General features: G+C 40.7%; 1 protein-coding gene across 6 annotated transcripts in view; it reads right to left on the bottom strand.

Moving 5' to 3' along the window:
• Nucleotides 1-744: 744 nt before the first annotated feature.
• tmem181 (transmembrane protein 181) overlaps nt 745-24,507 on the bottom strand; it is a 118,293-nt gene continuing 94,530 nt past the window's right edge. For all 6 annotated transcript variants that reach the window (XM_041177375.1, XM_041177392.1, XM_041177383.1 and 3 more), the window contains 7 exons: nt 17,074-17,131; nt 15,570-15,672; nt 14,619-14,670; nt 9,628-9,710; nt 8,907-8,996; nt 3,449-3,515; nt 745-1,972 (listed from right to left, as the gene is read on the bottom strand). In XM_041177375.1, coding sequence (XP_041033309.1) covers nt 1,894-1,972; nt 3,449-3,515; nt 8,907-8,996; nt 9,628-9,710; nt 14,619-14,670; nt 15,570-15,672; nt 17,074-17,131 — 532 coding nt within the window. In that variant the 3' untranslated portion in view covers nt 745-1,893. The remainder of the gene's footprint in view (nt 1,973-3,448; nt 3,516-8,906; nt 8,997-9,627; nt 9,711-14,618; nt 14,671-15,569; nt 15,673-17,073; nt 17,132-24,507) is intronic.

The raw sequence follows: 24,507 nt of genomic DNA, 5'->3' as shown, positions 1-24,507 counted from the left end.
AGTTGCCCGTTTAAATATCAAACAATGCTTGACGGTTAACTGTCAGTCACAGTCACCAGTAACTTGTGCATTCTCTATTGCAATGCCTCTACCAATCAGTGTCCACATGCCAACCAATCAGCACTCTCTTCTCATACAGCATAACGTTGTGCTTCCTCGGACACTGGTGTTCTTGTGATTGTCCTGATGAGAGCAAGATGAAAATCTTTGGCAAAATGTCTTTTTTCAGCAATACCCAAGTATCAGAACTGTTGTGATGAAGGGTCATCAATCTGAAATGTTAAGTCAATTTCTCTCCGGATGTTTCCTGACCTGCTTAGTATTTCCAGCATTTTCAGTTATTATTTCAGAATTCCAGCATCTGCAGTATTTTACTTTGTATTTGTGCTCATTTATCTCTATTGTTGTTTGAAGGGTTTTGTCATATTTGCATCATAACTGTGTCTCTGCTTCCAAAGCACTTTATTGATTGTACAGTGTTTTTGGATGCCCTAGAGAGAGAAGAGGTGCTTTATAAATAGAAGTTTTTTTCTTTCTTAGTACAAAGCCCAAGAAACATTAAACTCATGTTACTTGCATTGTACTTCTTCATTCCCATATCTATTGTGCTGGTATGCTTTGTATACAAGATCAAAATTTGGACAGTCTATTTGAGCACTATGACATTATCTCTAAATAAACTATTTCTACTTGTTAACCTGGAAGGGAGAACATAAGCAAATATAGTTTCCAATGGAAGCAAAGTTTAGCAAATATAGAATAAGTTTAATTAGTTAGGATAAAATAACAATTACATTAAGATAGAGAATGGGGCAAGAAGATAGAAATAGGGAGAAGAGAAATAAAATATTCGCAATTTGAATTTTCCATATTTAGATTAGTAATTTACAGTTAATATTGCAGCAAAATACTTCCAAAAGTTGAATATTAAGTACAACATCAAAACAAAAAAGTCAACCAGCCCAGGGATGCAGAAATTTCCCAAGAAGTGTTAATAGTCAAAATGTTACTGTTATGGAGCAGTGGAGGTTGATTTTTACTGATGTAGTGGAAAAACAAACCTCAAGAACAGTAACTTGCTGCAATGACATGATCAGAGCAAATGAACTTCTGCAGATTCCTTGCAAATATCAGCTCCCAAACTGTGGCAGTATAAATCTTATTTAACAACGTACAGCCTCATTTTAAAAGCAGCATCAACTAAAATGGAGGCTGAAATTCCAGGTTTCATTTTTTTTAACAAAGTAAATCACACTTTGTAAAGTGGAATGTTTTACACTTGGATCTGCTTTTTATGCTAATATTGATAGGAACTAGAATTTCAGCCCCGAGTCTGCTGCTCAATTTATTTTAAGATTTCTTTGATTTTAAAAATGCAATAAATAAACTTGCTCACAAGCAGCATTCTAATTTTTGCTTTAAAAGCATTACACCTTAACCCTGCCACAAAGCTCTGAACATCTTGCTTATTAGTACTTAGCCTACAAACAGGTTCACAACACAAACATTCATGACGCTACGCTTGTTCACAAGGTACAAATGGTTTTAGAAATTTAGTGGGCTGATTTCTGACAAAAAATAAAACTATACTCCCTTTTTCCCCGTGGAAGAAAAAATAAACCTCATCTTCAAGCATGCATATGGCTGCTCCTTTGCTCACAAATCAGAAGATATTGAATGAGGGTAGGACAGCAAGATGAGGTGCTCGGAGAATGAAACCGTTAAATATTTACTTGTGAAGTCATGATGAAGATGACTTTAGTTACAGGAATTGAGATGGATAAGAGGATGGTGGTGTGAAAGGTATTTCGAAGAAAATTCAGTTCCATTCATTTTCAGCAGTCAGTGTAGTGTATATACTCTTGGTAACGATTAGTCTTCTGAAGATGTACTTCAGTCACTGTCAGATTCATCTTTATACTTTGATTTAATGGCACGGCCATTTTGTAGAGGCATTTCTTCATAATCACTCCTAACATGGAAAAGTTCAAAGTTATTGTAGAAAAACTTTTGTAACTTTCAAAAACTGTTGGTTCAAAGGATTGAAGTAGGTTAATGGATATCTGTTGCACTATTTCAATTTTCTTTTATTCATTCACAGGATGTGGGGGTCACTGGCAGGGCCAGCATTTATTACCTTTGAGAAAGTCATGGTGAGCCTCCTCTTGAACACAATTGTTTTAGCTAGGCCATTTAAAATGTAGTTTAGAGTCAACCACATTGTAGCGGCTCTGAATTCACATATTGTACAGACCTGCTAAAGATGGTACATTTCCCTCCCTAAAAGGATATTGGTGAACCAGATGGATATTTTACAACAATTTGGTCTTTTCATGGTCACCATTACTCATGCTTATGTTTTATTCCATATTTATTTAATTAACTGAATTTAAATTCCTTAGCTGATATGAACTCATATCTCCAGATCACTACTCCGGGCTATGGTTTCCTAGCCCAGTAATATAACTGCACTATCACATCCTGATGAGCCTTGCGAAAGGTGCATGAAATATTTTGGTACTTCATAGCTCAAGCACATCGGCCAAGAAACTTTTAGCTGGTCTGTTGCATATCTGACATGCTTGGGCTAGAATATTTCCAAATCAAACTGAGAAGTTTAAGGGCTCCAAAGTGTGCAACTTAAAACAGCTAAGGCCATGCAGAGAACTGATAACCCTGTAAACAAGGGTACTGTAGCCGTAGCTGGGTTATGTGGAGCTTAGTGGAAAGAAAACCAACCTCTAATGACAAATCTAGCACTCACGATCCATCAGTGAACCTGCCGAATGTCAGAGGTGGATGTTTCACATGGAACAAATGAAACACTCTTCTGTTGAACTTCTGAATCATGATACATTTCACACTCCCAAAAAGTGAAGCTACACAACTGTTATTGAAGAAAAAAAATCGACCAATGCAGCTTTCACCTTTTCTCTGCATGAACCCAAGAATTGTGTCCAAGTATGGACCAGAATCCGTAAGCACCAGAATTGGTTATGATACAAACCAAAAATTGAGCATTTTTCCTTTATATCTTCTGATCAATACCTTGCATGTCCTCGAGTGATGCAGAGATAAAATGCAATTCTCAAAAGCATCTTTCATTTCACAAGCTAGCCCATTGCTCAAGGTATAGAGAATCCCCAGGCAAGCTGGTCAAGATCACATTCGCAAAAAAAAAGACTGCCTGGAAAACACTCCTAGGCAATCCCTCAGAAGCACTGCACAGCGTTAAATACAATGCTTGAAGAAGCCGAACAATAAATTAATAATCTTCCAATTAGCACTTGAAAGCCTCCAGAAATAAAATTTTACATTCCTAAAAGACACAAAATTTTCTAGGCAAACGACAGCAACACAAACACAAGATGATTCAAGTGTCAAAAATGGCCCAGTTGTTAATAATAAAACCAGTTATGGTCTTAAGCCATGGTAGCATTTAACTCACCCATAAATCACATCATCATCAGAATCATTTAACATGGAAAAGGCTGGGTTATCCTTTAGCTGGGATTCTAAGGAGAGAGAATATTATTGAAATAACTTTCTGTACAAAGGCTTATCTGACAAATGAATGTAACAGTTCTTCAATATAGAGAGACTAGTGTTTCCTACTTGGAACAGATCCCAGCACATTAAAGATCTGCAGCTTCTTGCAATATTCTGCCACGAAAACAGCAACATTCTCACAATATACCACAATAGCTAATTGTGCTTTAACTGAAAAAAGTGTCAGGTCTCTGAAACACTGATTGCATTCCAGGCAGCCTTATCATCATGAGTCAGCTTTGACTATCATACCTTGTGTTTGGTGAATGTATTGTCTCAAAAATTAAATATACAAAAGATAGCACAGTTTATGTACTCAAAAATTCACTGCTCTTTGTGATGTGTCAAGAAAAAAGTAATATTTAATGCCTTAGATGAAAGTCTGTTGGTAATTCACAGAATGATACAGCACAAAGGGCTGTCTGGATCATTGTGCCTGTGCTGGCTTTTTGTAAAAGTTATAGTAACAGGAGTTAGCCTCTAAAACCTGTTTGTCATTCAATGTGATCACAGCTGATCCATGACCTAACTTCCCATATCTGTTAATACCTTTGGTTAACAAAAATCTATCAATCTTTAGCATTAATTGCCATTTGCAAAAGAGTTCCAAGCTTCTACCACACTTTTCGTGAGGAAGTATTTCCTAATTTTACTCCTGAAAGTTCTGGCTAGTAGTGCTTGACACCCCAACCAATGGAAATAGTTTCTATTTACCCGATCTGTTCTCTTTAATATCTTGAAATCTTTGATCAAATCACCCCCTTTAAATTCCTTAGTTTGTGCAATTTCTCCTCCTAATTTAACTCTTGGAGTCCAGGTACAGTAATTTATCACTAACCATTGTAGTTACATTCCTGAAAAATGCAACTTTAATTGAAATAACATAAGCGAATCATATTTTCCCATTACAACCAAAGTAAAACCCGTAGTTAGGTTCTGTAAGATCTTGTCAGAAAAAATATTGAAAAGTTGAAATGCTATACGATCCTAAATTCCTATACTCATAAATGAAATACTTTTTAGAACAAAATAAATTTTAAAATGTAAAAAAAAATTAACTTTTTCTCGCCGCCTCTCCCACTCCTTAACCCTGCTGCCTGTCCGTTCCTTCTCCGAACCTCCCGCTCACCGCCTCTCTCACTTGCCCCAAGCCTCTGCTGAACCTTCAGTGTGAGTGAGGGCTTGGGAGAGGGGTGGCGAGAAGGAGGAAGCAAGTGAGGGAGTAAGAGGAGCTGCAAGTCACTTCAGTTTTGTAAACGCAATAAATTGGGCCAAACTTAAGTATAGTTTGAAATGTAATAGATTTTTAAAATAACTCTGGTCCATGTATCCACCCCATTAGATGGCATTGAAAATATACTGCAATTTTAAATCCAAATCTAAAAATAAGTTGTGTACTACTTGGTGTACAGACTTAAATTGCAATGAATGAAACACTAGCAACCAATTTAGAGCGTAATATCTTAACTGGGAAGGTGTATGCAATGTCATATAGCCTGTAATTTTTACTTTTAGCCTTGAACACTCAATTTCATTCATACCCACTGTAATGTGAGAGTTGAGTTCAATGACGTTCTAACATTTGGTGGAAGTTATGTCCAAGGAACAGCAGCATTTTATTACTATGAAAGTCACATGATTGGTTACAAAAGTAAAATTCATCATTTTTGTTCTGACTTAAAACCCACAAGAGCCCCCTAAAGAGCTACTTTAGGAAAATAGATTTATGAGGATGTTGCCTGGACTGCAGAATTTTAGTTATGAGTTAAGTCTGGATGGGTTGGGCTGTTTTCTTTGGAAGAAAGGAGGCTTACGAGAGACCTAATTGATGTCTGTAAAATCATGGGAGATCTAGATAGATTTCCCTTGGTTGAGGGACCCATAACAAGGGGCAAAGATTTAGAGTAAGAAATAGAAGGGTTAGAGGGGATTTGAAGGGCAAGCCTTTCACCCCAAGGGTAGTGTGGATCTGGAACTCTCAGCCTGAAAGGGTGGTAGATGTAGAAATCTTTATAATATTCAAAAAGTGCTTGGGTATTCACTTGAAGTGCCATAACCTACAAGGCTACACACCAAGAGCTAGTAAGTGGGATTAGACTGGATGGTTACTTGTCAGCCAGCACACACACAATGGACCAGTTGGTGCTATAAATTTTTATGATTCTATGATCTAAATCTCCTCTGAACCTTCTATAGTGCAATCACATCCTTCCCATAATGCAGTGACTCTAGCTGTGATCGAAGTAGTTTTTTACAGTCCTAGCATAACCTCCCAGTTCTTACTTTCTATGCCTCTGCCAATAAAGCGAAGTATCCAAAATGCTTTCTTAACCACATTATCTATCTATCTATCCTGCTATCTTCAGGGTTCTGTGAACATGCGCTCAAAGGTCCCCATGTTCTTTTACACCTCAGTATTCTATCAATTATTGTATATTCCCTTGCCTTGTTTCGCACCCAGAGCCATTACCTTACATTTCTCCAGATTGAATTCCATTTGTCACTTTTCTGTCTACTCGACCAATCTATATATATCTTGCTGCTGTCTACAGCTTCCTTCCTCACTGTCAACCATACAGTCCAATTGTGGTCACACCTGCAAACTTCTTAATCTACATTTAATCTAAACCACTAAATTTTTATTTGTTCTTGGGATGTGGGTTTCACTGGTGAGCCCAGCATTTGTTCCCATGTCTAATTGCCTCTGAGAAGTTTTAGGGAGTGAAGAGGAAAATTCCCAGCCTCTGATCTCCCTCGTGGTCACAGTATTTATATAGCTGGTCCGGTTAAGTTTCTGATCAACGGTAACATCCAGGATGTAAATGACGGGGGATTCAGCAATGATAATGCCATTGAATGTCATGGAGAAATGGTCATTGCCTTGCACTTGTGTGATGTGAATGTTTCTTGCCCAAGCTTGAATGTTGTCCAGCTCTTGGTGCATGCGGGCATGGACTACTTCAGAATCTGAAAAGTTTCAAATGGTATTGAACATTGTTCAATCATCAGCAAACATCCCCATTCCTGTCCTTTGGTACTTGTCTTATCCTACCCTCTGTGCTCCTTGATATCCTGTGAGTCTAAATTTGAGAGTCTCACATTTTTACTTTGTGGGAACATAATTGTTCTGAACCTTCCCTATCTTCCCCTTGAATGCCCCCCAATGCTCTGCCACTGATTTACCTTCAAGTAGCTATTTTACAGAATAGCTACAGAACATAGGCCATAAGGCCTGTTGTGTCTCGGCTCATTCTCTGAAGGAGCAATTCACCTAGTGATACTCTGTCACCTTCTCCACATAGCTCTGAACATTCTTCCTTTTTCAAATAATAATCCAAATCCCTCTTGAATGTCTCAATTAAACCTGCTTCCAGCATACACACAGGTAGCGCATTCCAGATCCTAACCACTCACTGCACCAAAAGGTTTTCCCTCATATTGCAACTGCTTCTTATACCAACTTCCTTAAATCTCTGCCCTCTGATTCTCAATCCTTTCACTAATGGGAACAGTTTCTCCCTCTACTCTAGTCTGTCCAGGCCCCTCATGGTTTTGAATAGCTCCTCTCAACCTTCTCTTCTCCAATACGTACAGTCCCAACTTCTCCAATTTATCTATGTAATTGAAGTTCCTCATCCCTGGTACCATCCTCTTGAATCTTTTCTGCACTCTCTCTAATGCCTTCATACCTTTCCAAAGTGTGGTGCCCTGAACTGCAGGCAATACTCAAACTGAGGCCGAACCACTGTCTTATACAGGTTTAACATATCCTCTTTGTATTTGTACTCTATGCCCTTATTGATAAAGCCCAGGATGCTGTATGCCTCATTAACCCCTCTCTCAACCCGTCAGGCAATCTTAAATGATTATGCACATTTACACCCAGGTGCCTCCTGTACCCCCTTTAGAATTGTATTTTATATTCTCTTTTCACGTTCTTCTTATCAAAGTGAATCACTTCATATTTCTCTGTATTAAGCTTCATTCTGCTCTTCTTTAACCCATATTTCAGTAATAGCTGTGATATCATCCTCAAAGTGTCTATCTGTTTCCTTAGTGCATTCGACTCCTTGCATTGAAGTGTATATCATTAAGTACTGCCAAATTCCTTTATGGTCTACTTCCAAGCCTTTGTTTCCTCTGCCTTAAATATTCATTTAATAATCTGCCTTCCATTTCCAGCTTTGCTTCTCTCCCTCTCAATCCACACTCAGATTCTCATAGTCCTGCCAACCCTGTTTAAACTCTCCCAAACAACAGGAGCAAGCCTCTACACAACAATTCTGGCTTTGATGACATACAACCCATATGGTCCTACCTAGCCCCAGTATCTGTCCCTTGGCCAGAAATCTTGAGCCCTATTGCACCATCTCTCCAGCCATGCATTCATCTGCAGTATCCTCTTATTTCTTTACTCACTAGCATGTGACACCAAGAGTAAAGTGGAGATCCTTTAAGATTCTGCAAATTAATTCCTTTCCCATCTCCCTAAATCTGCCTGCAGGACCTCATCCTTCTACCTATGTCATTGCTACCAATATGAGCTCTGGCTCCTCCACCCTCAGAATGTTCTGCAGTGACTCAAGTGACCCTGGCATCAGCAGCACACAATCCTGGAATCACATCTGCAGAAACACCCGATTATCCCCCTAACTATTGAACCACTTATTACTATTTATTTTCTGACCTCCTTCTTTCTCCACTGTACACCATGGTACCTTGTACTTGGCTCCGGCTGCAGTCCACAGAGGGACCATCACTCTCACCGGTACTCAGAACTGAATACTGATCTGGCGGTTACCTAGTCCTCTGTCTATACATTCTTAAGCTGGGGTGGGATGACATTCTCCTGAAATATGCAATCCACATAGCTCACAGATGCACGGCAGAGACACCAGCTGCTGCTCAAGCTCCAAAATAGAGGCTCAGCCCCTCCAGCTGACAATACTTCCTGCACAGAAACTGCTCCAGAAACATCCTGGAGTTCCCACATGGCACACAATGTGCATTTAACAGAACTGATGCGCCCTCTTTTTGGTAGACTACTATCCGAACTTACTGGAAATAGATTGAAGACTTGTTCAAAAGATCTCACCAGCTATTCACCAACCAGCTCCTTCCCTGTGTCAGCTTACCTCTCCCTGACATTCACATTCCTTACCTTCTGAGTCTCCGATTGAGGCCTATGTTAATAAAATTCTATTCATCCAACCAATTGTTAACTTCAACCGAAGTTTTATTTGGACATAACTTCTATACTGCATTTTGACAAATCCTCAGTATCACATCTGTAGCAATTTTCATTCAAAGGCTAGCCAAATAGCCAATCGCCACATCATGTATAAAGTTTCACATACCATACATGGCATTCTTTGAAGGGGAATAAACGTATGCCAATGTATACAGGTAGTAGTTCAGCAGGCCATAGAAAGATAAAAATTCAGCTGGTAGCCTTAGTAAAGGAAGTGAATCAAACACATGGAAATGCAATATTAAAAATAACTTAAAAATGGTCAAAAAAACACTCCGTGACAATAAGCATTGGCTCAACACAAGAAATTTGACACAAGACAATTTTAAGAACATTGAAATATTCATCATTACATTAGGAAAGTTAACAATGCTATACTTGCTTGGCCTTTCTCCACTTGTCCCAAATATTAGGAGGTGGTAACTGAATTTACATAAATATACACCTGCTCAAACTATACTTCTCAAGGGTTTTCTCACTGAAGTTTTCTTACAGATGTTAATGATTTGTCTGAACCTGAGTGACCACCACACCCCTGTTGCCCCACCCCTCCCAAATGCCCCGCCACAGCTGACCCCAGTTTTCAGTCTCCACTGCAAGTCTGTCCTATAGGATTTTTTCTTTGTCCAATTAAGATCGAATAAATATAGTCCAATTCTACGTACTCTCTTTAAATGGAATTCCTCATAAATTACACGCTAAACTTGTATAGGCTTGGCATCTTTATACACCTGCACTAGCTAGTGTTACATCACAATCCAAATTTTTTATTGCAGTCTAAACATTAGTCACCATCAGAAATCAAGTTGAAGCACACTAAAGGATATAGTTCTGATAATGAGTTGAGAGCTCAGCTACAAAGTTATCTTGCAGAACTTTTGCTCCAAACCTCAGGTATAATATTACAATGCTGAAAAAAAAAGTTAAGAAACAAAAATAATTATCAAGAGAAGAAAATGTTACAATTACATGTTTAAAGTGATACTGAGAAAATGCAATGTAACTGCAAAAATCTTAGGTCAGGTTAAGGGCAGTGAAAGTGATATTATTTTCTAAAATAGTCCTACCAACATTTCACCAACCCAATTTTTGAAAAATTTGCTTTAGTTAGGATTTCAAGAGGAAAAATAATCAGACATTATTCTAATATTTAATGGTTCTCTGCATTCTCATAAGTGGCCTTCACCACTTTTAAGGAGAACTACGTTGTGGCTGCAAGAAGTGGTGTGAAATTCTTTGAAAACAGATTCTGTGCTGACATTTTGAGCAACGACTGAGCATCTGAGAGACCGTGTAACTAAGGTTTTTAGACACAACAGTGGAAGGAGCAGAAAGAAAGAAAGAGAGATGCCCTGATTCCACAGAGGCACAGAAGGCCCTGCAGACACATGCTCAGGAGGTAGTGTGGAAATAGCAGTGCCAGATGTCAATGCTAAGTGTGTTCCTCTTGGACCATAGATGCAGTGCAAGAAGTTTAATGATCTCACACTAATTGCCACGGTATGTGTGTTCATCTTTAAATGGTATATTCTCCTAACTGCACCACTAGTCAATTCACTACAGTACCCCCATACATACAATCTCAATCAATCAAGGCTCAACCCTAACATTCATATGCTTTATCTTGCCCACATTCACTTAGCAATGTGGCAAGCCTCACATCCATAACTCACAACTAGCACATAGCTATCTAATCATGGCAGCCACATTACCCACACATATTGCAGAACACTTGCTGACATAGTTCCCTCTTTCTTGCAGGAGAGACTGGCGCATAACAGCCAGCAGCAGCAAGAACTGAAGGAGGACAAGCATACCTGCATGTTTTAATCTCCATTAAGGAGACAATGTCAGCTATCACTGGAAAGGGCATCACTGAGGCGGTGGTTAGTGGTAGATCTTAAGCGATTGATGGGGAGAGTATCTGCATACTTAACCATCCTTCCCTCTCATCCCTCAATCTCTTCTGACTTGGAAGCTGCAGACAATACACAATTTTTGCATTCTCCTCTTGCCCCAACACAACCTAACTTATGTCCCTTAGTCATATCAGATACCCAAGAACTGAACCTTCCAAGTCAGTGCAGGGAGAGATAAACAAGTGTCACCACTTGATCTTACACTAGAAAATGCCAGGTTGTAGAGTAACATTGCACATATTTTAGAATTTAGGAAGAGAGGGATCAGAAGAATGAGAGGCGATCTCGTTAAAAGGTACGAGATCCTGAGGGGACATGACAGGGTAAACATGGAGGTTATTTCCGCTGACTGGGGAATCTAAAAATGGAGGGCACAGTTTCAGGATAAAGGAGGTCGACCGTTTAGGATAGAGATGAGGAGAAATTACTTCCCTCAGGCGGTTGTGAATTTTTGGAATTCTCTGCTCCAGATGGTTCAATGGAGAGATAAGACAGATTTTTGGTTGGGGAATCAAGAGATATGGGAATCAGACAGGAAACAGAGGTGTGACAGATGACCAGTATTTAATGGTGGAACAAGCCCAAGGGGCCACATGGTCTACTCCTAGTCCTATTTCTTATGGTCTTATGGATAAGCACATAGTGAGATATAGGCACAGGTGTTGGGGGCGGGGGGGGGGGGTGGTGGAGGCACAGTAATGCAGATGCCAGCTAACCAGAGAATGAGATATCACATTCTACAGAAGACTCAGATGAGAATTTTGATGGGCTACACTACAGAAGGCGGTTGACAGGTGAATGTGCTCAAATGCTTAGTGCAATGTCAAAGAGAATGGAGGGTTTCAGTACCAACACTTCTTTCCTTTCCAACATGGAACAAGTGGTCACTTCCACCAGCACACCCACACCTGTGAAACACACCATAATGCAGCATCTGATGTTGAATGTTACAGTTTGTATTACAGTACAAACTTTCATAGCAGGTCTGAATGCTGCGGTATTAACTTTAGACTGCTACCTTGCAAGCTCTCATTGCTGCCATTGTGGCTCTGGATACCACTGACAAAGGGGCTTCCAGGGTATCACAGAAATCTAATCTGTTCTCCACAGATTACTAGGATTGCTGAGGTGCTACACCAGGGGAGAGCAATGGCTCCCTGGGGTACGAACTTGCTGTCCCCTCTGAGGAAAACACCTGCTTCCATCCCTGTCACCTGTCTAGTTCCTTTTTTGATAGTTGTGGTCATTATGAATGCTTGGCTGAGTTCCAAAAACTTTGGAGTACTCAGTTCTGTTAACACAAAGCAATGATTGACCATTTTGAGGCTGTGATAACATATTCAGCCTTTGATGAGGTTTCAGAATACCTGCTGGTTTTTTGTTTACACAACCTAATGGCTACTTAAAGGATTTTTTTCCAATTGAGAAGTGTTTTTGCAGTATCAACGACAAACCTTTGAATAATAATTTTATTACATTAAACCCCTTGTGACAATATCTATTACACCTGCATTTAAAATAATTCCTATGCTGTTACATGATTCTGGAGGACTGCAAATAGTGGATGCTGGATGAATGGCTATGGAGGTTGAGGGGGGGCTTAGAGGATCTGAGGGGGCATAGGCTTTGGGTGAAGAGTATGAGAGCACCCACTCTCCTCCTGTCCCACACCATGGCAAGCAAACTGCACAGCAAACCCTGCATGGACTAACAAAAATCTCGAGCAAAATCATGGGTTGTATGTGCTGTTTGGAAGCCGCAAAAGTGCGCAAGTCGAATTTTCCTGAATCTACATGAAAATCTAGGCCTTTGCCTCTAGAGTTTTTGGACAGAAAGAGACAGAGGTCTCTCAGAAAGACAAAAGGCTGACGCTACTGTAGTTAGCAGAGAGGAATGTACTGCTTTTCTGTGAACTACCAGGCAGAATGCAGGAGCGAGGACAGTCTCTGGTTGAAGAGGCGCATCTCTTGGCACTCTAAAGACTCTGGAAGATTTTCCCTGGCAAGGCTAGGAAGAGAAATCACTGGAGTGGGCTAACAATTCGGGAATTCTTTGAAAACTTTCAACAGTCACTCAATGTTACTTGGCAAAACAGGGAGACGTGAGTCCATTGGAATCTGGAAGTGACAATGGACAATGTACTTTAAAGACTCCATGCTGTGCAGAGCATGCAGGAAAGTAAATATTTGCAGCGTGGGGTTATTGGTCATGTTAAGACTGCAAATTAAGGTAATTTTTTTTGTAGTTTACAGTGCTAGTCACCTATTAGGTAATGTTCTTGCCTGTTAAGAGTAAAAATCTTGAAATTTGAAAGTTTGGCATGCAATTCCTTTAAGTCAGTCACTGGGAATTCAAATATCTTTTTAAAAGTTATTTAAAAGTCTCTATGGGGTTCATAACTATTTCACTCAGTAATTATTTCACCACGTAGAACCTGAGCAGAAAGTAATTTCTACTTGCTCCTTCCTGCCCAGCTCATAGATGATGATGGTCACAAGGGCTGTTCCCTCAACGGCATGAAGCATACTACCACAAATGTTGATACTGCTCAGCTGTGTACGGTAGGGCTCCTCTACAGAAGTGTAGGCAGCTGAAGCATTGCTAGATGATGCCGATTACTATGATCTATAATATTCCTTATGGCAATATAGCTCTGATAGTAGGCCTACCGTACTGTGCGCCTGTGTGTAGGTTCTGGGCCAGTGTCTTGGGCCATGTCATCAGTGGATAATCCTTGTCGGCCAGTAGCCAGCCTTTGATTTATAGTGGTGGCACAGAGGATTGCCACAGAATGAAAAAATTGTGACTATTACCAAGATAACAGGCACTCACCTGCATTGTGTATTGCCTATGTTCACATAACTCTACACATTGATGGAATGGAATATCTTATGATTCAGTTTGCGAGGCTCATACAAGGTCACGCGCATGCAGTCGATGGTAACATGTACCATGTGAAGTCTGCCACGCATGCAGAACCTCTTGCTCACTCCATCTGTTTGTTTCTGACAAGAGGGAATGAGATGAAGTTGTCTCTGTATAGAGAGCCTCAGTGACCTCGCTTATCCTGCAAACTGTCACCTGTTGTTTATATCTCCAGCAGCAGCATGGAAGGCGCCAGACGCATAAAAGTTAAAAGCCACAGGCAATGTGGTCTTTGTCCTGCTTTGAGTTGCAGTTGTCATATTTCAGTCATGGTCTCTTTAGTGAAGTGAAGATAGTCCATTGGTCCTCACTTAAGTTCAAGCAAGAAAAATGCTCCATGAAGGCCCTTGTAGATATGGCTTCCTGTTAAGAGCCCTTTTCCCTTAAATCCTTTTTCCAGCGTCTTCCCCTGCGTTCCCACAGTAGAAGGAAGACCTACTCAGGTCACCTATGTCTGGAAGCAACTTGTTCCATCACAAGCTTTTAAATTAACAAAAAAAAGCACTTAATCACCAGCCTGACTACTCCCAACGCCCACTCAAGTGTAGGAAAGCTTCAAAAACATACAATTGCATAAACAGCGAGAAGGAACAATCCAATAACTAACTTGTAATTAGTTCATGATCCTTTTAAGTAGTTTTTAATTTGTGTAGTTTCTTCATGTATTTAAAATGCATTCAGCAGTACGAGGTTAATTCAGGCCATAGACTGGAATATGGCATTCCAAAAGGGCAGTGCTGGCATCAATTCACCATTGTGTGTTGACTGATGTCATAATCTGCATGCTCTACATGCTGCCAGCAGTTATTAACATACTTAAAGATGGCTTCCAGTGCATTTGCGCCACGTCACTGACAGATTTTAAAACATTAGGAGGCTGTCTGAAAATGGGCCCTACATGGCCCAATTTAGCCTCCATAGCTTCTTTATTATTTAACTGGCTTACTTCCATCCGTACCTATGGTCCCTCCTACCTTATTACCAGCACAATAAATGTTAGCCCAGTCAAAAATTTCAGTCGGAGATCTGAAACAAAAAGCATATACAGATGTCAGTCGCTCATCAAAAATATACTAGAATGGGATTTGTGCTATATTAAAATAGAGAAGTGAAACTGGGAAACAGAATTTAATAAAAGACTCAATAAAACAAACAGTACAAGCACAGCAAGTCACAAACTTCCATAGAAGTATTATATTTTCTTAATTGAAATAGTTAAAATGCATTGAAGCCATGTTTAAAATGATCTTTACATGCCTACCCTAAATCAGTGACCCAACATATACTGTGCCAAGTTTTCTTACAGCCCAAGAGTCCTCTGCCTCTAAATTTTGTGCGGCAGTACTGCTCCTTCCTCTCCCAGGTGCGCCAGGGCCCCCTCCTGCCAGGATAGATATTCAGCACTGGAGTGATTTGTGGAAAAGGTTTAGATGGGGGTAAGGTGCTGGGAGAAGAGAAGAGGACTGAAGCATTTTGGGCAGAACTTGGAGCAGCAGCACCCAGCAACCGAGTAACTGTAACATGGTGAATTGAAGCAGTGCTGAGAGTTAGAGCAGCTAAACGGGTAAATGAAACCAAAGAACCTTACTGTCATTAAATAGTCAAATATTGTTTTCACTAACGTGCGAATGGAGAACAAAGAAATGTCCAACTAATTGGAGGAAAATTCAAACTAATTTCTACCTCAGTGTTGTCCACATTACATTAACTGATTGTGTCCCATGCCAGTGCCAGGATGTTAAATCAGGACCGCTATATAAATTGACTTTGGCAGTAAGTCTATAGATATATGCAAATTAATGAGAACTTGGATTATCCTTTAGATTGGTTCATGTTTAACAATAATACACCCATATGCAACCAAACCTTTTCTGGATAAGTGAATATTTTAGCAGAAATTTCATGCAGCAATAAATTCCACATACCAAAGTATGGCATATTTTTCAGTTCAGAGCAGGCCCTCACAATCAGGAAAACAAGGTATAGTATATACAAGGAACCCACTATCAGGAAGAAAATCTTCATTCCCTACAACAGTGGCAAAAATAAAATTGAAAATAAAGGCATTTTCTTCATATAACAAGGCAAGTTGGTATATCTTTTCAATAGAACACTTGAATCCCACAAGACCGTATACAAGAAACAAAAAACTTGCATTTATACAGTACTTGATGATGTCCTCAGAATGTCCCGAAGCAGTTCATAACCAATTAACCAATTTAGTTGACAATCGTCAAAATGCCAGTTGCTTTCTACACACCAAGATCCACAAACAGTAAGTGAACAACCTGAGATAAAAACAAAAAACAGCGGATGCTGGAAATCCAAAACAAAAACAGAAACAGAAATACCTGGAAAAACTCAGCAGGTCCGGCTCTTCTCCGCTGATGCTGCCAGACCTGCTGAGTTTTTCTAGGTATTTCTGTTTCTGTTTTTGTACCAGTTAACCTGTTTCTGGTGGTGATCGGGAAGAGAATATATTGGCCAAACAATAAGCAAACTCTCCAAACAAGTGCACAGAATCTCAGTCTACAGTCTCATCTGAAAATCAGTATTTCTGGCAATGCAGCAGTCTGGGTCCTGTACTAAACTATCAGCCTAGATTATGCACGCCTGCAACGGGGCTCCAGACTCAGCGAATTCAATACCAACTGAAATAAGCTAGTATGTAAACAGAGAGTGTGCTTAAAGCTGTAGATCAGCATGCAACGTTACACAAAAACATGCATTCTATTAACAGTTGACAAAAATTTTTAACTCAAATATCTATGCGGTCAGCTTTGTGATATATGAAAGCATTCTACAGAGGCTAGAGCAGATATTATACAGCATCTTATCTACAAAGTACCATCACACTACCAAGGATGTTTGAGAGTTTCATAATATCTTAGAAAACGAAGCTAGGTCTAAATGAAATTTGTCCGACTTCTACCCTTAGCAGCTCTAAGTAAAGCTATTTTTTTAAAAAAGCTCAGACATCAATTTCTTGACATCATTTAGAGACTAGAGGCATGAAGACACTGACCAATGTAAATTGGCAGGCTCATTCTCATGTGAGTCAGTCCCCATGAACTTTAAAAAATATGGCTGCAGAGCTGAAGTTCACCCTGCCATCCAGCAGTTTGTATGCCCACATGGCCCTTTTGCTCTGCATCCCCAAACAGAATTCAAGCCAAAATTACAAAGGCAGTTTTAGTAAATTTCATGCACATGCAGCTTTTTATTTGCATAGTCAGTTAACTATCACAAAATCAGTTTGGTGTAAAAATTACTAGTAATATCTCAGTCTGTGACAGTCACCACAATGCAAAAACTAATTACTGAAAGACATCATTCAACCAAGGGTTCTGGCATTATCTACATGAGAATATATTCACTAAATTTATCTGAGCTGCATTTATGAGCTTTTCAGAATCGAGAATTAGTCACCTGGAAGTTACTTGTGTCCACTCTGTATTGATATGTTGGGTCACGTAATTCGTTAACTCTGAAAAAGTTCCAAGGAGAGTTTAAGATAAAAGGGAAAAGCAGCGCTGGAAATCAAAGTGAAATAGAAAATTATAAAATAAACAGGTTAGCATCTGCAACGAGAAAAAAACAACTGTGATAATTTTGGCATGTAAATTCCAGCAGAATACTGACAGACTTACTGGGTATTTCCAAAGAAACTGACTTAATAAGAATGACCAACCTAATACACTTTGGGGGAGGATTCTCCCCTCATTGGGCAGGCCCGGGAGTGGCTGCGCAACAGTCTGCCGCCCGTGATTTCACACTGGCTGGCCAATTAACAGCCAGCCAGGGTGAAACGCTGGGGTGGGGGTGGGAGGAGCGTGAGCGCTGAAGTGTGTGCATGCGCTTGTGTGCACTCAGTGAAAGCTCGCTGAAGGCTCAGAGCTGCCTCAGGGAGCTGGTGATTTTTAACATTAAAAATAAAGTTTTCAAAAATGAGAACATGTACCTGTTCATGTGACTCTGTATGAAAATTATGATGATGCAGCCAATGATAAAGGTTGAGTTGTTCAAACCCCAGAAGGAAACTTGAAGCAACTGTCATAATCCATTTTTTGCAACTTATATGTTTCGAGATGCAGGCTTTGAATTTAGTAGTAATAAGACGACCAACTCTCAAGAGGGTTTTATACGAGGTGTATAAAATTATGAGGGGCATAGATAGGGTAGACAAGGAGGAACTTTTCCCCTTGATGGAGGAATCAATAACCAGGGGGCATAGATTTAAGGTAAGGGGCAAGATGGGGTGTGAGGAAGCATTTTTTCACCCAGCGGGTGGTGGGAATCTGGAACTCACTGCCTGAAAGAGTGGTAGAGGCAGAAACCCTCATAACATTTAAAAAATATTTGGATGTGCACTTGTAATGCCATGGCATACAAGCCTATGGGGCCTAGTGCTGGAAAATGGGATTAGAATAGTTAGGTACTTGTTTGACCGGCGCAGACTCGATGGGCCGAAGGGCCTTTTTCTGTGCTGTAGACCTCTATGACCCTAAACATTTATTCATACAAGAAACTTGTAAACACATATATATACATCTACAAAATTACTGCTATAATAACTACAAAAATCCCCTAATTAATCTCCCAGTTACACCCACTTTAAGGCAACAGTAAATCTCAGATTTAAAGAAATACCTGGCAGAGCACATGTTAAAAATGAGTTTTAAAAATTTCTAATTAACATCGGAAACCTCATCCTGTCTGCGGATGAGGTTTCCACAAAAATCCAAAGGCCGCTTAATTAATTTATAGATTAATGGGCTCAACAGCCCTCTTAATTGTTGGTGGGAGCGCTGCCACACACATCGCCCGCTGACCAAAATATCGCACGAGTGCACAATGACATTGGGATGCTCGCCCAACGTCATCATGCACTATTTTACACTCGTGCGTGTCGGGCACGTGCCCATACGCCAAGCTGAAAATCCAGCCCCTGGAAGATTTTGTTAGGTGCTGAAGCATTTCTGAAGTGAAATGATTTGGACTTTTGTCCTCCATTAAACCGCCACTGTGTAAGTAACAAGTGTTAGCATCCAACATGGAGGGCTGATAGTCTTCATTATAATTTAATGAATGATCAGTACTTCAAAGGCAAGCAGTCTTATCAAAAAATACGAACATTTACTTGAGTCCTGTAACAATCAATCTTACAGACTATTTTACCCTTATAGGAACAGATATATTACATTACTTTTTTCTTTCATCTGTTGATTTTGAACACCTCTAAGAAGACTAGGAGGAATACAAAGAGAGGTTTAGGATTTGTGTATGTAAATGCATAAAGCTTGGTGATTAAGGCAGATGAGCACGGAGCTATGAGGGCAAACAGATGTTTGGGAATATGATGTAGTAGCAATAACGGAAACATGACTTAAAAATTGTGAGCACTGGGCACTTAAATATTCAAGGTGTTCAGAAAAGATAGGGAAGAGAAAAAGGGAGGTTAGGGAAGACATTGTAGTGTTGGAAGGAGAGGATGTCCTTAAGGGGGAACAGGACAGAATCCATCTTGTTAGAGCTGAGAAGCAAAAAGTATTTGATCACACTATTAGAGATATTCTATCAGCTTCCAAATAGAGACAGAAAAAAAGTAGCAAATCTGCAAGGAAATTACAGAGACATGCAAGAACTGATACTGAGTGACAATGGGGGACTGTAATTATAATTAATGTTACAGTAAAGGCTAAGGAGAGGGAGGAATTTTTGAAATGCGATCTTGAGGAGTTCCTTGACCGGTCTGTTCTTGGACCAACTTGGAAGGAGGCATTGCTGGATCTGGTGCTGGGAAATGAGGTTGGCCAAATGGACGAAGTGTCTGTGGGAGAACAACTTGGGTAAATGTGATCATTGTAGCATAAGGTTTAGTTTAGTAATGGAAAAGAGCAAAGAACAATGTAAAGGAGAACTTTTAAATTGGAAGATGGCTAACTTCAATAGGATAAGAGGGGATCTAACCAAAGAAAATGAAACCAAAGGTTAACTGTAAAAACTGTATTGGAACAATGGGTGATCTTTAAGGAGGAGATGTTTCGGGTACAAACAAGGTACATTCCAACAAGAGGGAAATGCTAGGGAATGACAGCCAAGGCTGGATGATGGAGACAGAGAATGTGATGGAACCAAAAAAAAAGGGTGCATAATGTATGTCAGATGAATTCTTCAAGTGAGAACCAACCCAAATACATTAAGATGAGAAGGGAAGTGAAGAGGAAAATAAGATTGGTAATGAGAGAATATGAGAATAGTTTGACAGTTAACATAAAAGGGAACGCAAAAATTTTCTGGTATCTAAATAGTATGCGGGCATTTAATAGAATACTGCTTAAAAGGCTGGTTAACAAAATTTGGCTCATGGAGAAGGAGGGTCAGTGTCAGTTTGGACAAAAAATTGGGTTAAGGATAGAAAACAGTAAGTCATGGTAAATGGTTGTTTTTCAGACTGGAGGATGGTAAACAATGGTGTTTCCCAAGTGTCAGATCTCTACTATTCTTGGGCCAGAAGCTTCAGCTTCGCTAGGAGGGGTGGGGCCCGCTTGCCAATGTGTAAAATGACGCACGGTGACGTTGGACATGTGTCCTGATGTCACCACGCGTCATTCAGATTTTCAGTTCAGTGGGCATGCACCCATGTCGGTTGCGCACCTGCTGAACTGTCAAAGCCCTATTAAGGCCATTTAAATATCAATTAAAACAATAAACTGAGCTGCCTGTCGGTTGGCGGGCAGGCGAAGAGCCCAGGCAGCCTTTGCATTTATCATGAAACCTCATCTACGGGAGAGATGAGGTTTCATGAAGGTATTTAAAGTTTTATAAAAATTTTTATTAATATTCATAGACATGTCCCAACTCATGTGACACTTTCACATGAGGGGACATTTAAAATTTTTTTTTTCTTTGGTTATAAGTTCTGAAAATTTTAATAATCTCCCTTTGGAAGCTTTCTGTGTTCTTTTGCACACATGCCTTAATTGGCCCGCCCACGTAAAATGATTGCGCACCTGCCCGCTCCCACCCAAACCCCCCTGGCGGGGAGCAAATTCTCCCCTTGATATATATATAAATGGCTTAGATATTGGAATAGAGTAAAATTTCAAAATTTGCGGATGATTCCAAACTTAGAGTAGTGGCAAATAGTGAGGTTGATACCAATCACTGCAACTGGATAGATAGGCTAGAAGTATGGGAAGACAAGTGGCAGATGGAATTTAATATAGAGAAGTGTGCGCTGATGCACTTTGGCAGAAGGGATGGGAGGAGACAGTATATGTTTAATAGCACAGTTCTAAAAAGTGTGCAGTCACAGTGGGACCTGGGGGTTCATGTGCATAGATATTTGAAGGTGGCAAGGTACACTAAGAGAGTGGTTAGCAAAGCATATGGGATCTTGGACTTTTTAAATAGAGGTGTTGAGTATTAAAGAAGTACAAAACATAACATCCGTTACGCTAAACCTTAATAAACTCTGGTTAGGTAATGACCAGAGTATTACATCCAGTTCTGTCCACCACATTTTAGGAAGGATGTGAAGGCTCTTGAGATGGCATAGATGAGATTTACCAGAATGATTTCAGGATTGAGGGAATTTAGCTACAAGGTTAAGTAGAACCTGGAGTTTTTTTCCTTGGAGCAAAGGAGGTTGATGTGAGATTTGATAGAGATGTAAAAGATGATGACAGGTTTAGATAATGCAGACAACAATAAACTGTTCCCATTAGTTGATGGTACAAGGTCAAGGGGACACAGGTTTTAGGCAACAGATACAGAAAGGGATATGAGGAAGAACACTTTTATGCAGTGAGTGATGATGATCTGAAATTCCCTGCCTACAACAGTGATGGAAGCGGAGACAACGAATGATTTAAAAAGGAAATTGAGAGAAATAAACCTGCAGGGCTACGGGGATAGAACAGAGGAATGGGACTGATGGGATTATTCTACAGAGAGCTGGCCTGGACTGTATGGGCCAAATGGTCTCCCTCTCGACTCATATCAGACCGGGGGGTCAAGGGAGATCAGCCAGCACAGGGTTGATGGCTGAATGGAAGTGCAAATTAAGATATGGGTAGCAGAGTTTAGATGTCCTCAAATGTATGGAGGGTGTATGATGGAAGACAAGCTGGGAGAATAGTGGTAGAGCCAAGCCTAGCAGTAACAAAGGTATGGATGAAGGTTTCAGCAGCAGATAAGCTAAGGTAGGCTGGAGTCTGTTGTAGGCGTGGTGGTAGGTGGTCTTGACAACAGAACAGGTACATGATTGAAAGCTCATCTCAGGGTACATTAAACACCACCAAGGTTATCAATGGTCAGGTTCAACCTCAGACATTTGCCAGGCAAAGGGATGAAATTGGTACCTAGTGAACAGAGTTGGTGGTGGGGACCAAAGACAATGGCTTCAGTCTTCTCAATATTTAGTAGAAAAACAATCCATTCATTCAGTACTGAACTTCGGCAAAACATCTAGCGTCGAGAGAGGTGTTGGTTAGGTACAGCTGGGTATCGTCAACATACACACAGAAGCCTGTGTGTTTTTGGACGATGTGCTGAGGGGCAGCATGTGGACAAGAAATGGGGTGGGGACAGGGGGTGCTGCAAGGATAGTTCCTTAAATGACTCCAGAGGTAAGAGTACAGCTGTAGGATGAGGAGTCACTGCAGGTGAGTCTTTTGCCAGGACTGGACAGATTAGAATGGAACCAGGAAACAGCAGTTCCACCATAGATAGATGATCGAGGCTTTGGAGGACGGTACCGTGGTCGACCATGTCAAAGGCTGCAGGTAGGTTCTTCACTCTTTTATGAGATTTGGGCGTCGCAGGCAAGGCCAGCATTTGTCGCCCATTCCTGATTGTCCTTGAACTGGGGGCAGTTAAGAGTCAACTACATTGCTGTAAATCTGCAGTCACATGTAGGCCAGACCAGGTGAGGATGGCAGATTTCCTTCCCTAAAGGACGTTAGTGAACTAAATGGGTTTTTACAATATTCAATGATGGTTGTCATGGTCACAACTACTGAGACTGGCTTTTTTCAAATTCCAGGTTTATTAATGAATGAATATGAATTTAAATTCCACCAGGTGCCATGGTGGTATTTTAACCCATGTCCCCAGGCTAGGTCTCTGGATTACAAGGACATACCACTATGCAACCATCTCCCCCAGCAATACACCACTCTCAGCCCCCCAGGCTGAGAAGGAATAATTTACCATGGCCACAGTCACAAAGGATGCCATTTGTAGCTTTGATGAGAGCCATTTCAATACTGTGGCAGGGCAGAATCCTGATTGGAGGGATAGCAACAAAGTTTGGGAAAGATAGATCTGCACTTGGGGGACATCAGAGAGAAAGGAAGATTGAAGGTGGGGCGTTAGTTTGCAAGGACATAAGGGTCAAGGGTGTTTTGTTTAGAAGACTATGGTGATGAAGGCAGATTTGAAAGGGAGAGGAACAGTACCTGAGGAGAAAGAAACGTCAATAGTATCAACTAAATGGGGGCCAGGAAGGGAAGCTGGCTGATCTGCAGTTTGGTGGGAATAGGGTCAAGGAAGCAAGTGGTGGGTCTCTAGTCTTTGTATCAATTTTTTTGTCTGTGTTTCAACCTGTGGTGGAATATTTATTTTGCAGCTGCTGACAAAAACAGTAGATTACAATTTAATTTTAATGCTTGAAACATTTGGGAAAGAGGATGTGAAAGATGCTATATTTCACATCTCAGGATGAGCCAAAGCACTTCATAACTCATTCGATTAATTTTGGAGTGATATGTACACAAAGACAGCTGATAATTTGTGCAGAATAAGGTCCCACACACACACAATTTAATGCCCTCCCCCAGGGCAAGTTTGGTGGCATCTAGTCGGGCAGCAGGGCGACAAATGGAACCCTCCACTCTGAGTGAGTCCATGGTGGAAAGGGTCGTGGATGGTCTTTCGGCCCCACCATTAATTGAATCCCTTAAGTGGACAATTAACTCTAGGGCCTCACCCAGCAACGACTGGCATTAACCCAGAGGCAGGTGGTCGACTCACCAAGTGGGGAGCACAATAAGCAAACCAATGCGAAGTGTTTAGCGAGCTTCCAGTGCCTGCTGGAGGGGCCTGGCATCGGGAAGGTGGGGTCTGCTGAGAGCCAACCCTTACTTTTGCTGCTGACCACACCCCCCCCCTTCACCTCACCTATCCTGTGATCCTCACCCTGTGGCCCTCCCTCCCACCATTAGAGGCCTCAGGTGGGTGCTGTACCAACAGCAGCCACCACTTGTTTGCAGAACCCTGTGTGCAAAAAATACTTTCAATGTTTCCCTACATGATGACTGTGACTACACTTCAGTTTATTGGTTATACAGTGCTTTGGAAACTCCCGATGTCATGGAAGGCACTAAATAAATACAACCCTTTCTTTCTTTATAAGCTTATGGATATTGTGGCTAGTTGCTGTGGGACTGCTGCTATTACAGCAACAAATTTTCACCAGTATCATCCTGATAGACTTCTGTCTCGTGAAACAATAGTTTGCACCACGGTGGTCAACTTTGTGTTGATCACCACCTGGTGTGGTTCAGGAGCCCCATACTGGCATGGCAGTCTCTGCAGCATTTGCAGTGTGCTGAGAAGTTGCAGGATTCACTGGCTTCTGTTTTCTCTGGGCCCTCATCTTGGCCAGCTGAATGTTACATTTCTGCTCTCCTCTTCCAATACCCTTCCAAACACTCAACCTCCCGAGGTCATGGCCATTGCCAACAGTCTCATAGTTGTCAGTGTCAATATCCGCCAGTTCTATATCTCACTTGCAGGTACCCTTGTAGCAGAGAGATGAATGCCAAGCAGATCATGACTCAGTGGCTAGCTGACTGT

This window comes from Carcharodon carcharias, chromosome 2 (genome assembly GCF_017639515.1).
Source record: "Carcharodon carcharias isolate sCarCar2 chromosome 2, sCarCar2.pri, whole genome shotgun sequence".
NCBI classification, from domain to species: domain Eukaryota; kingdom Metazoa; phylum Chordata; class Chondrichthyes; order Lamniformes; family Lamnidae; genus Carcharodon; species Carcharodon carcharias.
The sequence above is the reverse complement of the archived record's forward strand: the minus strand, read 5'-3'. Positions and strand labels throughout refer to the sequence as shown.